The following is an 18,207-nucleotide window of genomic DNA, read 5'->3' on the forward strand; positions in this document are numbered from 1 at the left end:
TATGTAGTATATTATTATTAGTCTGTGGTATGGGTTTAAGAAGAGGTAGGGATAGCTCTCGTAGATTATGTTATACTTTTGTATCTAGTCTAGTTCATATAATTAGATAAGATAACATTCATAATAGTTAATACTTTCCCAGTATTTTATATTGCTAGGATACATAAAAGGATGCCCAATATATGCTCAATATGGACAGCCATAAAATATAATAAAAGTACCTATGTATCCAATAATCACTAATGAAGTTGATATTGTAGATTAAAAGCTCAATAGATACATATGTCATAACAAAACACGTGCGTGTACATTTATATCATAATAATTATTCATAAGTAGCGAATTTATGTGTCGTGTGAAGCAAAAATCCATACTAAATGCGAAAGTAACTCTGTCTGTCTGTCTGTTATGAGTATAATCACTCCTTAACTACTGAACCAATTTGCATGAAATTTGGTATAGAGATATTTTGATACCCGAGAAAGGACGTAGGCTACTTTTTACCCCGGGACATAGGATAGGTTTTATCCCGGAAATCCCACGGGAACGGGAACTATGCGGGTTTTCTTTGACTGCGCTGGCGAAGCCGCGGGTGGAAAGCTAGCTCTGTAATAATTAAACCATTATAGTCAAGACAAGTAATGTTGTGAATTACAAATGGAAATAAATAGCTATCGGAATCCAATTCAATACAATTTATGTGACCATTTGTACGTAATTACACCTAATTTATATTAATTACATAGTCGAAGTTGCGGGTTCTACCAGCTGTCGGCAAACCATTGATGAAGTGAGAGGCTCGATATGACCATGGCTTACTTCATTGACGGATGCTGTACGCCTGTACCTAACCTACCAACCGACCCCTAGCAAAAATAAACGTGAGCATTGTAATACAAAATTCTCTCACGCGCACACGCTCCGATTTTTATCCGTCGCCTTGTGCGCTCTGAAAATTATTTTATTGTAGTGAATTATAATGTGTAGTGATACCTGCATATTCCATAAAACTAACTGTATATTTCAGTGATATGTTAAAAATATAAGAAATTGTGAAACATCACCGTAGTTACTTCACTATTTTTCAAGTGAGTATAAAAAGGAAATAAACTAATTATAGTACACGTTGTGTTTTATAAAAAGAACACTACAATCTGATAAACAGTATATTTTAGTCACAAAAAAAATGTGTAAATCGGTAACTATAGGAAGTGTTATCACTGAAGCCTAAAACGGAACAATAGATGGATTTTCACTTTCCATTCACCAATTCACCGAACCTTGTTCTATATTATGTGTGTTTAGTAAATGTAAAGCTAATTAACATAACTATACCTCTAGTAAAGATTACAGTATTATATTATCTGTGCTAGTATCGGATTATCGGATGCACTCAAAATCTCGGAGCAATTAACAAAATTGCTCCGAGCTCAAAATGCTCATAACGCGCTCTTTACGGTTTAAATTATTGGTTGTTAGATTTTTTTTATAAATAACAGAAGCTGCTTAGATACATATAGCATGAGGTACGAACACCTGATTGTATAATCTGTTAATTTAAATTTTAAACATATATACTTTAAACAGGAATATGACTAGACATCGACTATTCTAATTCGCAAAATAAATATTGTAAAAAAGATGGGTAAACATAAAGAAAGGAACACTTACTCGGTAAGTGTCCGGTACTATAAAGTGAATCAAGTTTGTTGATCAATTTTTATATCTGAAACTTTTCCACTATTGGGTAAGTATAATATGTTTTAATTTCAATTCCTACTATGTTTACCAATAATTGCAGCAATGGGGTCGATATAGTGTTACTTTACAAAATTTCTCAAAAACAATAATTTTGCTTTCCATCATTTTGAGTAATGAATGGAAAATTTCGCTTATAATATGATAAAAATATCCATAGTAATTCATAAATTTTGAAGGCGTGTTTTTTTTCTTTCGGAGGAAGAGCTGGAGAATGATATAGGCTACCTATTTCTATTTGCTATTAGGTAGTATTTACTGGGGAAGCCACCTCAATTTTTTGGTAATTTCCCTTGACTATGCGGGCGAAGCTGCGGGCGGAAAGCCAGTTGTTTATATTTATTTTAAAGTAATGAGTAATGACATTGCCTATGCAAATAACATCGTGTTCATGACATTACATTACAGGTTTAGTTTGAGGGTCTAACATCGTACGATATTACGACACGGCTAATAACTTTCTATGGTTCAATGAATGTGTTCTTAATTCGAAACCTAATTTATATGCAATTTTGCCTTGAGCGATGAACAAAGCACGCCTATACATTATAATGAATATTATGTGTCATATATTTTATAATCAATCTTGAGTTATGGCGGGAATTTTGGAAAATACGCTATCTATTATCTACTAATTTGGTGTACCACAATGAAATAGTTCTAAAAATTATATTCGATAGAAAGAATTTAGGAAATAACTTCTGTATTCTGTTATCGTAATTTCGTAAAATCTTGTCAGTTAGTAAACACGTGAGCATTTTTGTTATTCTACGTGATGTAAAGTCTATAAATATGCAGATTCCCGTGGCAGATTCTATTAGGTGCGTAGTTACCTATGTAGGTAGTTTTTTCTTAACCAACTATATGTAAATAACTTAATACCTATCGCAAATTCTTGTATTTACGTAACTAAAGAAATTAAATTAAAAGGTCTTGTTTTTTACATTCTAATTTGTTTTAAGGCATTATAAATTATGTAATATAGTCATTTTATAAAAACTAAATTGAGGTGAAACCTAAAGTGCATTTTGGTAGACTGCCAATGCCACCACCCTAATATGTTTATCATATAAAGTATTATGTTGACCCTGGCCCCTGCGCAATATTCGACAACCGGACCACAAATCTTTGCACATTCAATAAAAATATATTACCTACCTACGCAAATTTTTTGTGCCTTGTGAAAACATGAAAATGCACGTTAAGGAACTTCGTTACAAAATATTTTTAATTTGAAAGTTTACCTAGTTACTTGTGGCTAAAACTCGGAAAAATTTAATAGTGTAATTATTGATACTATGTTATGTAGGATAAGATTTAGTTTTAGAATTATTTTTATAATAAAAATATCAGGTGAAATTTTAACAAACTCGAAATATAGTTTATGAACGTTATCATTGAACGAAATAAATTAGGAGACAATTATACAGTAAAAGATATCTTTACCTATGTGGAAAGGTGGAAAAGGAAAGCATTCATTAAAAGCATAGTTTTCATTTACTTTGCAGGATGTTAAACGAACAAGACCTGATGGTCGCTCGGGCGCTCGCTGCGGAGTCCAGAGAGAACTCGCCTGGTGGATCCCCCGGGCCTCTCCGCAAAAATCCTCTAAGCGGTGTGATTGACAAGTTGAATACATTCCGGTAAGTTATAAAATAAGGGTACCTAGTAGAGGTAGTAGGTAATAAGGACAGTTAGTAACGTTTTACTTTTTATACATAGCAAGCGAAGCAAATTTGGTACTCCTGAAACAACGAAAAGCAAATTGTATTACTGTATATTTGCGATGATAAAACAAATTAATTTAATGTAATTTAACAATAAATTAATGTAGTTTTTGAACCTTTATTTTGCACAATTTATTCTTTCGCGTCTTTTAGCACGTTTTTAAGATAATCATTCCTTTTATTTATGTTGTTCTACCACTGTTCTACGTATTCTACTACATAATTTTATTATCTAGGTGGATGACAACTGACAAATGACACTTACGTGATTGTCAATGTCACGGCATAACCTGAAAAAATAATATGATTGTTTCTGATTAGAAGAAATAGTTTATAAACAAAACAAACGTACAGAATTTTTATAGTTCAACATAGATTTAATCGTAGTTATAGTTATTTTTTTTCAATTACGTGAAAAATTATATATTCGTGCATGTAATAACTTGCTAATTATGATTGCACGTCAGTGTATTTTGTGGTTTGTGTGTTATGAAGATGGATAACAAAAGAAATAAATGTGCAACTACAAGCAAAGCAATTGAAGAAGACGATGAAAGGTATTAAATAATTGCAATATTTTATACATTTACTTTAAAGTATCAATATCTCTATGTAACATAACCTTATTTTGTAAACATTATCCGCGATTTCTTTAGGTAGCCTTAAGAAACAACAATTAAACTAAATTTAGCCCATATTTTAATGAAATTATAGTAGATTTCTAGATAAATAAATCTGGATATACATAATTAACTTGAATTACACAAAATTGGATTAAAAGCTGTTACTTAAATATAATTTGCTATTATGCCGACCAGTATCGCCACTTGCTGATAGCGTATTTGACACTCTTTGACAAATATTTTTTAAAATAAAGTAGGATAAGCATTCTTAGAAAGAGATAACAAAAATTTAAATACACCGAAAGTATTTCTAATAAATTAAAAAAAAATCCATAGGTTTCTGACAAATGTGAATGTTTAACTGTAAACCCGTTACAAATTTAAACTATTTGTTTTTACAATGTTCATTGATGGCTTGAATTAAATTGTATCACATTGTATAAATATGGTGTTATAAATGTAGTCGTCTGAGTCTGACACCAATAAAATGTAAGAAGCAGGTTAAAGTAGGTCAGACTTGGATCCATTGTACATGTCATATTGTTTTTTTTTATACTGCTTTCTGTGTCCTCATAGATCACAATCATTTAAGAATAAGCATGGAGACAATCTCTCACACTAATCATTACACTGCGAAGGAAACTGTCAATCTTATAGTAGAAGTGAAATTATTTATCATATCTTCTTCATTTTCCTGATAATGTCAATTTTTATCATTTTAAAAAAAGACTGTACCTTGTACCTTGCAATACTTATGGAAATATTATATTCATATATAAAAATATTTGCATGATTTCTTCATTATTTTCTCAATTTATTTCACTAGGTATACTTTATACTGCATTTATACGGCAGTAACTTAATGATGGTAAATTGTAAAGTATCCCATCATACTGTTGATATTTTCTAATCTTTTAATCATTAAATAATATCTAAAGTTATATGTATAATGTTATATATCCCCGGTGTCATTAATGTAACCAAATCAATAATATAGCAAATTCTAAAAGTAGTGCAGTGAATATTATGAATAATTTTCGTATGCAGTCGTTAATTAAGGATAGCGTTTTAGTTTCGCGGAACGTTGGCGCGGACTAATTAAGTAATTATACGAGATACAGATTAAGGCTAGTACTTTCACTTACCAGTCTGGAGAATTTTATCATTATAATTTTCAGCGAATGTCTCGCGTGTTACAACGTGACAGAAAAGACTTTCTCACTAATGTGCTAAATCTAGATTATGTTAATTAACAGACAATTAGATTCCCAATTATCATAAAACAAAATGTTCATTAATGTTAGTTACGAGCCATAATGTAATTTACGATACAAGAAGTTTGCATTTTACAAAGTGTCTTGTTAATGCCATTGTACATGGATTAATGAATTAGCCATTAATAAATATTCATTGCATCTCGTCAATTCCATGAATCGTTGCGTTACATCCAACGGCTTGCACGCGGGTAATGTTTATAATTTCGCACACGCGTTCGGTCCGTGTCCCTATCACCGCAACATTATGCTATCAGGCGTTCAGCCGTCCATCCGTGATCCGTCAGTTGGTTAGTCACACGGGAGGCGCGATCACGTGCGCTCAGTGTACCGCTGCCGCTCGCTCACCTCCCTCCTTGCACTATTAACGTGTTCGAGGTTTCGTTGTATTCGCGAGTGCTAAATTTTGCAACATTCGTACTAGAAGGCCGTGCCCGTATTGAGAAATACACAAACGTCGTGATTATGGAAAATTGAGTTTTGTTTTGAGTTGTGCGAATTTTAAACAATGTTGTCGATGGAGTCGCTGTGGTGCAGCTCCGAGTCGGAACTGTCGACGCTGAGGATGTGCAAGAGTGTCGAGAGGTCGGAGAGGTTCAAGAGGAAGCCCTCCAAGAGTTTGATCCCTCAGGGCCTCTTGCACTCGCACCCGGGGCCCCAACACCGCCACCATAGACAACGCCGGTCCGGAACTTGGCCGTAAGTGCAGACTTATAAGAAACTAATAAATTATAAATAATTTCTATGAATTCTGGAATTCAGATAAGACTGACATTTCATAGAAAACCCATAAAAATTATCGCAAATATTAATTTCGGCGATAAGGCTATGTTTTTCCGAAACACAAATTAAAGTTTGGGAGAAATTTTGTTTACAGATTTAGCCGGCATACTGTGTGATTAATGCTTATTCTTAGAATTGTTTCCAAAACAAAGCAATTTGTTTATATGTATTCCAATGTTTAGCACACACATTTTTCTGGTTTGCGCTATGTACAGATCTTCGGATTTAGGCCACTAGGATAACGAACTTCTCTCCGTTTAAACCTAGAACACCACGCTAGTTTAAACAAAAGTAATATTTAACAACCGGGACCCACTTAACAGATATGAATATCTTATTATTTAAAGTAGAGCAGACATAATTAATAAATAATAAATAATACTTGTGATAGGTAAATACAGGTTGTTGACCCTAATAATTATAAGACTGCATGGACTAGTCTACATTCAAAAAGTCGGCCACAGATATGTAGTAAAATATAGGTTTTGCTAACCGAGTATACTTGGGCTATAATAATATGGAAGTAGTTTTACACCAATCAAAACACACTGATAAACAAAAATCAGTTTCTATTGTCCATTTGGCCCATTATAAAGATAAAACAGATTTATTTACTAATTCAAGAATTGTTTTAATCAATAGTTGATAAATTAAACAATCAGATGCCGATTTATTAATTGGAACATAATCACAACGAGGATTTAAAAAATAGGTACCTATCTAATAAGATACTAATTTTAATTCGTATCGAGTGGAGCAGCGGGTAGAAACTAGTTATTTATTAAAGGGTAACCGTAATCCTAATTTTGCGAATATTTGACCTCCGGCCTGACCAGTGACCTCTCTTTCGCTCTGAATAGCGTATTCCGCTCCTATAAGCAAAGCGGTCTTCATTACTTTGACAATTATAAAATACGGTTAAATCACGGCTTGATGAAGCAAAACGAAGGTTCTGTCATAGTCCTAAATAGTGTGTTAATACCATAGAAATCTAAATAACAAGACACATAGAAGTGCTTTATTGTCATAATTCGTATGAAAACCGCTGTCGCCAAAATCAACACATTCAAACCGAAAGCTAAACAGTACACACAAGTAAACTATGCCTTTTATTGGACAGCTTGATTTTAGTGAAAACTAACTTAACTATTAAATTAAGCTTTTGAATATGTATCCTAACGCACGAATTTACGGTTTATTTTAGAATAACATCCCTAAGTATATGAGACTTTTTGCTCCAATACGAACAAACGTGATAATAAGAATGGTCGACTGTGTCATTCATTGTTATTTCGATTACTATGGTGACACTCGTAATACTTGTAAATATTCTGTAATTTTAAGGAAAAACGGCATTATTTCTAAAAAAAAATATTTTCCGATGAAATATTATTCCTTTATAAGTATAATTACAACTTGTGGAAGAATTTCCGCATTGGGAATTGCTGAAACACACCATGAATACACTCATACGTCTCCAGAGCAACTGAACAGTGACGAATGCACTGGTGATGTGGAAATCACCTGAGTGGCGACAAGGTCACGCACGCTTACGACTTCTAGTGTCTTGTTATTTAGATTTCTATGGTTAATACCCTGTACTATAATATACTTTATTGATTCAAGTGCAGTTATATGAATCCCTTGGCTTCTGAACTACTGTAGTTTAATAAAGTGTCCAAGTAGCATTTCCCAGTGGTGTTGTTAACTTCATATCATGAAAGTTAATAACATAAGAGATCAAAGCGTAAAAATAGAATAATAAAACTATACGCACTATCAGTAGGATTTAGATGTCGATGAAACTAATTAAAGTATAGTGATCTCTTTACCTCTAAAAACAACCAAGCATATACTGTATACATGTATGTACTGAATTCATGACGCAGTCGTAAGTTACCATGACATTCTCTAGCAATACAAAAGCGAAAAGCAGCCGATTTTACATTTTGACACAGAAATGAACAAAGAATAGAGTTGAGAGAGCTGCCTTACTTTATTTACTTAATTAGATTCAAACTAAAAAAATTATTTATTCAATTAGATTTCTTCTAGAAGCACGTCTTTTGAATCGTCATAACATAGTTTTACCATTTACCATCGATACGGAAATGAGTTTCTATGGAGAAAAACCGGCAAGAAACTCCGTAATTCACATACAACAATATATAATACATACAATTAAATCTAACACGCTATAATATTACATAATAGTTCCCAAGTTATCTCATTACGTCGCGTCGGTGTCAGAGTATCGAATTCATTAGAAACATAGCCAGGTGCCAATTAATATGCATAGGTTATCAACGTGAAAAGATTATGGCCTAGATGACATAACAGACTATGTACCATTGACCATTCGATCCTAAGCATTAGACTAGGAAAAAACTGAAAATATAGGCTATGTTACTCAGAAATTCAGGATTCAGTCAGAGGTGGTGAAGGTTCCAATTGGTGAAGTAATTTTCGTAAACGGTACAGTAATGTTTGAGTTCAATCATTGTTTTCAATGAATGCGTTTAGTAACGAATTAGATTCATTTAATTTTATCTCACCGCACCTTTCCATATTAAAATTTGAATTGCTCTATTTTTTGTACAAACTACCCAAATAAAATATCTCACGCGTTCATAATATTAAATTTGAATATGATAAGTAGCGGTAAATTATAAAAGAATACTCAAATAACATTATACGAATAAAAAGGTATAGAACATAATCATATAATTAGGGTAGAGTACTTCGTTTTTGCCAAATAAATATTTTCTAAGGCTTCGTTTCGCTCGATACTTGATTACACTGTGTCAAGAGGCTGACCCAAAAACCTCTTGTTATGTATTTTACTTTCGCTTTTATTTAAATTCATATTTTAATAGCTTTCTTGTTTTAATGTTATTAATAAAGTATCAGGTGTTGTTAATTGAATTACGACATACATGTAACAGGAAAACCATGTAACTAACATTCCTCTTCATTTCCTGTAAAATACATAATTTTGACCTGTGGTTTTGACGTAAGCTGTTACATTAAACAGGACATTTCAGTTATCTTAATATATATAAATCTCGTGTCACAATGTTTGTCCTCAATGGACTCCTAAACCACTCAACCGATTATAATAAAATTCGCACACCATGTGCAGTTCGATCCAACTTGAGAGATAGGATAGGTTTTATCCCGGAAATCCCACGGGAAAGGGAACTATGCGGGGTTTTCTCTGAAAACGCGGGCTAAGCCGCGGGCGGAAAGCTAGTACCTAATATTATAATTATTGTGAATATCGGCGAGGGTAGATGAATGGCTGGATATATGTTTGTTTCCTTTTCACGCATAAACAGCACATCAAATTTATATAAAATTTAATACAAATATTTATTTAAGTCTTCAGTAACACATCATATAACACTTGGACGATTATTTAACAGAGATCACGAGAGCAAAACCGCAGAATCTCGCTTGTTCCAACTGTAAAACTTGACACTCACGTAGGTAGTGTTAAAAATAGGTCATATAATTTATCTCAACCTCCAGACTACAGAATGTTCAAGATATGAACATAAAAATACGATAACAATATTTTGATTTACTTTTTATTGTTCTTTAGGTACGTTTTATTAAAGATAAACAAAAGTATTTGATGAATATGTAAACAGGGATATACAAATAAGTTTTTATCTCTAGCATAAAATATGGTTTCTTTGACATGATATTGTTTTAACAGATTTTTTACTTTTAGTGCCAACAAAACTAATTAAACGTGACGTACAAACTCCGTACATCCATCCAAAAAAAAAACTATAGGATTTACACTATTGGGATTTCTAAAAAAGTGGAGAACCTCTATAAAACCTGTATGTAGCCATTACTTTGTGCTAAGTGGGTTTTTGCAAACATCTGCTCATTCCGCATTCACCTTACATATGTGCAAAGCTTGTGCTTTCCCCAACAAATGTCACGAAGACCATTAATTTAAAAGATGTCTGTACGAACCAGTTTTAGGAAGGATAAAGTGGACATAATGCAAACTATGATATGTATGTTGTCGAAGAATTTGTCGTCTTGTTGGAGAAACATAATAGGCTATTTGACAAGGTTTTGAAAACTGTCTCAAATTATTAAGAGACGTTTATAGAGCACACAAAATACATGTTTCTTAATTTTTTGTAGTTATTCATTGAGAAAATGGAAAATAAAAACATGATATTCAAATACGCCGCCAAAACACAATTTTGAAGAATATGGCGTCTCGCGACCATGGTGACGTCACAGCGGCGTAAACATCAACTTGCTCCTAGCACTTATTGTTCGTTTTTGTTTTAATTATAGTATAATTAAGTTTTGATTAAGTTAATCTGTTTAAAAACCAGAAAATGAGTTCTTATAGGTGGTGTGTAGTTCCTGGATGCAGAAATACAACTATTAAAACCCCTGACAAACTATTTATATGTGCTCCAAAAGATATAAAAATGCGTAGAAAGTGGTTGCAGTTAGCTCGCAGAAATCCAAGTGATATTAGATATATCAATTAAAACAGTTATATTTTTTTGTGAAGACCACTTCGATGTAAGTATGGTGTTGAATACCTAGTAGGCAGTTTATTTTATTTGCAATAAGTACATAGTATAAATCGATGATGACGTGTTTGTATTGATATTGAAAATTATCAATACAAACACGTCAATCCTATAAACTGGATGGCTGAAATGAAAAATAAAGGACTTAATCTAAAAAATGTATAGGTACTTCATAATTATTGTGCTATTGTGATTCATGTTTGTAGGTACAATTAACTAAAAAGGTAATGAATGACGATTGAAATATTAACTTACATAGCTGTTTTCACATTTCTCAATTGAGGAGCGTAAAAATCTTGGTTGTTTTTAAAGAACATGCCAACCATTATAGCACAGTATTACAATATTATTTCCTAATTATAGCGTCCACTTTAGGTAGATTTCTACTGTCTGCTTTTTCGAAATTAGGTTCCATGACAAACAAAAATAACACATAAAGAACAAAACTAATTACAGACACCTTGAATCACAAGAAATAAGTTATACAAGAAACAAAACCAAAAGCGAAATTCAGCAACGACGTGAGTAAACGTTGGGATCACTTGTTATTTACGCCGCTGTGACGTCATGGCAGATGCAGCCAATCATGGATGTTTTCGGTCACGTGGTCATTTTAAAAAATATGATGTTTTTTCTAGACGATTTATAAATAAATAAGTTATTATTTATATCATTTATTAATTTAAATTGCTTCAAAATCCTTATATACAGGGTGTCACACTATTGGTATACTAAGCGCGAAGGGACTTATAGGTTTGCATACACTGATCATGAAAAAAATACTTAAACAACAAAATTACGTCAAAAATTTTTTGCTAAATTTTTCCTGAAAATCCATGTTTTCTTCTCTGGCTTCGCGCAGCCGGCATATAACGCTTCTCTAATGTGAGCATTTTGTCTATGAAAACATAATCTTAAACGATAGCCCACGTGCTGGTGGCAAAGTTGGGTTGCTTGTTAGGGGTGTACACATAGAGTTTTAAGATTTCATCTATTCGAAAAAAAAATGCGTCTGGAATTTTTTAAGTATTTTTTACGTACTCAGCGTATGCAAAACTATAACCTCCTTTGAGCTTAGTATACCAACAGTGGGACACCCTGTATATATGGATTACACAAAAAAGTAATTTATTTTTTATACTGTCAAATAGCCTATTATATAGAATATGCAAACCATGTAATTACTGATAATTGCGACAAATTAATGTTTTAAAAATTTGCTGATCTGACCTTTTATTCTGTCCAAACAAAATCCTGGGCACCTTAAAAAAACCTTTCTTAAAGTCTAGCTAATATTTTTGGACAGAAATGAATACCCACACTAAATTATTAAGTAACTACATCGCTGTAGTATGATAAAAAAATGCAAAAATAACAGAAAAGGTTCCTTCAATTTACAAATGGCAAATCGCAAAAGCCGATCCTTTTGTTCATGGCTAATATAATAGGAGGAAACAATTGTGATATCGTTTCTTTACGTATAATGTATATAATATACAGTGCGACACAAAAGAGATGAAAATAAATGAGGGCGCCACCGTCGCTCATATAGCAACACTGATACTGCGACGCAAGCGATCTTGATACTATAGAATAAAAATCCAAAAATCTATATAATATAATCTAAAATAAATACCGCGATTTAAACCGTTATAATTGTTTCATTGTAGCAATAGTGTAAAATATTTAAGACAAAAATACATTAGTATTTTAATTGACCTACCTAGGTCAAATTTTACTTAAATGTATTTGGAATTAGTTATTTTATAAAAATCGGTCAAGTGTTTAGACTGCAGAGGCGCACATAGAATCAAACATACAAACAAACAAGCATACATGCAGCTCAAACACATTACCCTCTTTCTGGGTCCGTCGGGTAGAAAAAAACAAGGCGATTTGAAAACCACATATTTTTATTTTTTTTGTAGATAAATTTTGTACATTAATATAATTCATCAAAATTTAAATATTCTACTCCTTCAAAGGACTGATCATCAATCTGTTTCGAAGTACTGGCAAGAGGGTACGCGGCATCTTCAGTATCTGTAAATATGATACAGTAAATATGATTTTTTTTCTTATGGTTTGATTGATTAATAGATAGATAGCTGTATGAAAACAGTTATCACTATACTATGTAGTAAAATCTAAACTAGGTACTTTATTTGAGGCTGGTTGGATTGGATATAACTTCTTGACTCAAATTGTGCTGGTCGCACTATAAAAACTAGTTTTTGTTTACATACAAATAACCTCAAATTAAATTGCGAAAACGTAATAATCGCCATACATACATACATTAAACACTCGTCACTAATGGAATATTCTATTTTACGTAGTACTGAGCAAAAATAAATGGAATCTCACCGGTATCACAGTATTACAATATTATTTCCTACAGTAAGGAATCGCCTTTGATGTCGCGCGATGCCGCCGCCAGCGTAGGTACTTACGCTGCCACACGAAAATACGCTAGGGTTGCAACAAATGGGAAATAAAACAATTTTGATTATTAATGTTATGATGAAATCATTTATTCATATGTACATTCAAAATAATTGCGATTATTAAATCTGATGTAATTATTTGTTCATAAATATATAATTACAGATATTGCACAGTTGCACTGCTAAATATTATTTACGTGGACACTTTATTTTTGGATGTTCTTAATTGTATATTATACCATTTAACTAAGTAATGCATTCGCATTGGGATATACAATCTGATTAGAAAATAATGACAACATATACATAGCTTTGATTTTAATTCAACAGATACAATTAATACAATCTTTCTGAAATATTGTTTCCTTCTGGGATTTCAATGTAGATTTACATCCGTAAACGGAACAGTTTTTGCGCGTCATAATAGAATATGTAAGTACCTATGTATAATAAAATTATTACACAAAAAATACGACTGCGTCATCCTTTCGCGATAGTTAATGCAAACTCAGCGTGATTGCATTAAGCGGCCCGCGTCGCCCGACCCCCCGCCAGTTCCCCTCCGTTTCTCTGCACAAGTACATTCGTCGCCATACTGTAGGATGGTAATACTGTGCCGGTATATTCTGATGTACGTTTGTAAACGTTTTCCAAATCAGTCAATAAATTTCCAGCTTGAAATTCGGACAAACACCGAATAAAAACTTTATACACCACATCACGGACACCGCTACGTTTAACCTTTTTCATGATGACTCCTTTTTTATTTAAATTTCTTGTTCTAAATAACAATTTTATCTCAATAATTCTCCACTTCACGAAAAAAACAAAAAATTTTTATTCAACTTGACAGCTACATTGCCAATTCAGGGTTGCCAGGTAATGAAAAACGAATTAGTTCCAAAATAATTAATTTCATCTCTTTTATGTCGTACTATACCTACTTCGTGTCATTATTTTAATTATAGCGAAGGTGAGGTTATAACTAAAACTGAAAATGATTACTGTCACGCAATACACATTTTTGCGGCCATTAAAATGCAATATAATATAATCTATACTATATTAATATTACAAAGCTGAAGAGTTTGTTTGTTTGAACGCGCTAATCTCAGGAACTAGGTACTAGTCTGATTTGAGAAATTATTTCGGTGTTAGATAGCCCATTTATCAAGGAAGGCTATAGTTTATATATCATCACGCTAAGACCAACAGGAGCGAAGCAATGCGGGTGAAACTGCGGAGCACAGCTAGGATGAAATATGATTGCATATTTGTTTCTCGAAAGCTATAGGTAATTCGATTACATATTACAAAAACTAAGTAGGCAACAATTTAAAGATATTTAATATTTATTGTAGAATACTTTATAGGTTTTTTATGAAAGGGTAAGCAAATTACATACATATCTTTCATAAAAAATTTTTATGAAAGATATGTATGTAATTTGCTTACCCGTATACAGAACATGTCAAATTCATAACCATCTATCCATCCGTGACTAAATAAAATATTATACCTACATAAAATATTCCCTTTCATTGGCTCCTAAAGAAATAGTCAAATGTTGGAAAAATCTATTTTTCACCGAATGAAAAGGCGCAACATATATGTGCCTAAAGAAATTGGTTCATGAAATATGGCCATCAATGTGTACCCATTGTTACATTGGATACACATATTTCGACAAAAAGTATGTACAGTGCATTTTGTATCGTGTGTACATCTATACTTATCTATACTAATATTATAAAGAGGAAAGGTTTGTATGTATGTATGGTTTTTACTTTTTACGCATAAACTACTGGACCGATTTTGATGAAATTTGGCACAGATAATCTATAAATTATTGCGAAATATGTACCACGAGCGGAGCCGGGGCGGACCGCTAGTAGTATTATAAAGCAGTAGATATATTATACTAAAAGCTTTCTCTTGATCCATTTTTTCTTAAAAAAATTCATCAAAATCCGTTGTGTAATTTACAAAATCTAAGCATGCAGCGGGAAGCGACTTTGTTTTACACTATGTCGTGATGTCTTATCATGATATTCACAAGTCTAGGTCTAGTACATAAAAGTCTATCGTCTTTGCGGTTATTGCTCTATATGATCTATATGATCTAGATGCAATTGAGCCATTGTTGAACTTTATATAGCTCACGAGAGTTGTATTGTTATAGCAGTCGGCTCTTATTAGGTCAATTTGTGACCGCTCTGTACCCAGCGACCATTCTATAGTAAGGAAATGTGTATTATTTTTAGCAAGCGTTTATGGGGTTGTTTTTTGCAAATTAATTCTAGATACTCTTCCTTTTACTGTTAAATTATATGATATGTATAAGAAAGGAATCAATTATTATAGGATTAGAAAAAAAGATTCTACGCATTCATTAGAAAAAGGGACTGTGAGCTTATTTGATAAATGTATACGCACATATTTAAAAAGATGAAGACTTGATTATTATCAAATCAAATTGTATAATATAATGATTAAATATCCATCTATTTCATTAATAACTCAAACGTTTCTTTCGGAATGTTAAGCTTTTTTAATTTCATTATTTCCCTTGAGTGAATTAGTTTTCCCTTTGAATGTCGCATAATATGAATATTTAAACAATCACCATTGTCACCTTGGTCTACTTGTCCATTATTGACTACGACAACGCAATTTCTTTGAAAGTTATTGTTTGTATCCCGTTACTATGGAATTTGTAAGGTTTAATATGTGTAGAAACTAGAAAACTTTACACGCTAATTTCATTTTCAAGTCCATAAGGAAATTTTATTTTATGGATTTGTTTATAAGAATCGGACCACTTATTTTAATTTGATAATTATTTAAATGTTAAAACTGGAATCCATATTCTTCGAATATTATAGTAAATTTGGAAAGATGATGATCAAAAGTTTAGATAGTACAAAATTACCAAAAAGTTGATCTGAAATCTGGCAGTGCTCTGAGCCCTGATCCCATAATCTCTTTATACTTCATGTAAATCAATTTACAAACAAGTAATGAAATCCGTTTGACCCAACCTCAACTAGACGATAGAAATCTTGAAGTAAATGCTCATACAGCTTTTAATAAACTATTTAGAGCTAGACATTTCGAGAAAGTTCTACACATTACACTGAATAACATGAACGAAAGTCGTCGAATGAAAGTCTTAACCTTTCGAGATCACGCGGCACTATAAGTTCACTTGAAACTGCAATGTCTTTATCACTACCTACGTGAAAGGTTCGATAACTTGTGAACTAAAAGGTTAATGATAATAACATAATTATAATGTTTATACTATGTTCACGCGACAGTCATGTTCAAGTGTTTTTGGAAGCAGGAAGGTGTGAAGGAATCGTCTAATTGAAAATAAAGAAGATTAGATCTAAAGGCAAATATAATAAATAATTTTTAATTGAGATAGCTAACTACTTAACTAGCGGAGGTGTAATAACAAAAATGAAATCTGTTTTAAAGCAATGTGTAGTTAGTATTTATGAGTAGAATTATCTATTACAATTATATTTTTAAAGAGTGGAGAAAAGCAAAAGCAAAACATATTTTAACAACCTAGGTTTTAATTAGAATTATATTCTTTCCTAATAAATATAACTTAAAAATAGATAATCCTCGATCGACCTGCAAACAATATAACCATACAAGAAGATCAAACATTCGATTCTCGATAATTCAATAAAGATCATAGAGTATAGAGGACCGGTCAACGGTCATGGCGACAGATAAGATGTAAGAGCACTTTAGATAACTCTAGATTGAATTGTTATTTTGTTTCACCAAACTTTATCATGGAGTATCGCAAAACTAAACGAGATGGGACACATTTCAGTAGTCCTTCTCACAATGATTATATAAATGAAATCAATATAATATTTTGCTGATGTTGTTCCTTACAAAATTTAATATTTATTGTTACTCTCAGTTCTGTTTTAACCTTTGTTAACATTACCTTAGAATTGAGTTCTTCCTACTTTGTAGTCAGTTTATACATTGTTTCCGTTTAAGTTATGTCATTAGTCATTACAAAGATGTCATAATATTTGTATATGATGTCATAATTATTTACCTTTTGTTTATTCTATAGTACAGATGTGACCTAGGCACAAGTAGGACAAGCGATTTCGTTGAACATTGACCCACATTATTCGCTACTTCATGGTAAATGATTTTTAAATTAGATATTTTAGTGATACGGTTGCATTGTGCATGTTAACGTTTTCTTAATGAAAACACTGTTTCACTAGTTCATCATAATGGGTTTTTAAATTGCATCGTGTTCTTTAATTGATTAATTGTTGATTGTTTACAACGAAAGGCAATGCTTTAATATTAACGATTTATTGTGTTTTCAAATATGCCTTATTCAGATGAAAATTTAAGCTTCCTCTCATTAAAATGTTTTATATTGGCAAAATAAAGAAGCATAGTAAATGTAATATTTGAACTGTTGTTAGCTCAGAGGAATAATAGGTTTATTGCTCTGAGGTTGTTAGCGTTAGTTATACTATTAATTTGTATTCTGTGCTGTTGTTCCCAGCAATACGATCTCGATGATTAAAATCCTATATATTTGTATACAAACTTATTTTATTGAAAGGTGCCCAAGCCTCTTCCAAGCGAAACACTGACCTAAATCAACAAGTATCGCCTATCGGTTTATGGGGAAACAAGTGGCATCGGTGCCGGTGACTTGTTTTGAAATCATCTATGTCGGTCAATGTTGCTGTGGACATTAGCCGTCACGATCGATTCGCCGATTAGTGTTTAAACATGAAGGTTTAGCGCATGCATGGGTAAATAAACACCTCTCCGCTGCCCATTTCATAATTAATTCGTATTATCGTTGCATTACATATTATCCTTTCAGCCAAAGACAAAAGAAGGATACATCTTACATCGATCTCGAAGATATTTCCGTACCAATATACACGTTCATTACAATATGTAATTACTTCTAAGAACCATATCTCGGACCAAACTAAGTTTATTTACAGCAG

At 32.3% G+C, this 18,207-nt stretch overlaps 1 protein-coding gene across 3 annotated transcripts in view; it reads left to right on the plus strand.

Annotated features, from left to right (window-relative positions):
- The first annotated feature begins 939 nt into the window (after positions 1-939).
- Positions 940-18,207, plus strand: part of LOC149901326 (NAD kinase-like) — a 33,273-nt gene continuing 16,005 nt past the window's right edge. The window contains exons 1-2 of one of the 3 annotated variants that reach the window (XM_090111507.1): positions 940-1,088; positions 3,267-3,401. In XM_090111507.1, the coding sequence (XP_089967633.1) occupies positions 3,268-3,401 (134 nt within the window). In that variant the 5' untranslated portion in view covers positions 940-1,088; position 3,267. Of the gene's footprint in view, positions 1,089-3,266; positions 3,402-3,775; positions 4,043-5,633; positions 6,082-18,207 lie in introns of those variants that run through there. The other 2 variants (XM_090111509.1, XM_090111506.1) reach the window with 2 other exon arrangements.

Source organism: Colias eurytheme, chromosome 17, assembly GCF_061535395.1.
Source record: "Colias eurytheme isolate Ceu_HAF_F1 chromosome 17, ilColEury1 Martin Lab GWU primary, whole genome shotgun sequence".
NCBI classification, from domain to species: domain Eukaryota; kingdom Metazoa; phylum Arthropoda; class Insecta; order Lepidoptera; family Pieridae; genus Colias; species Colias eurytheme.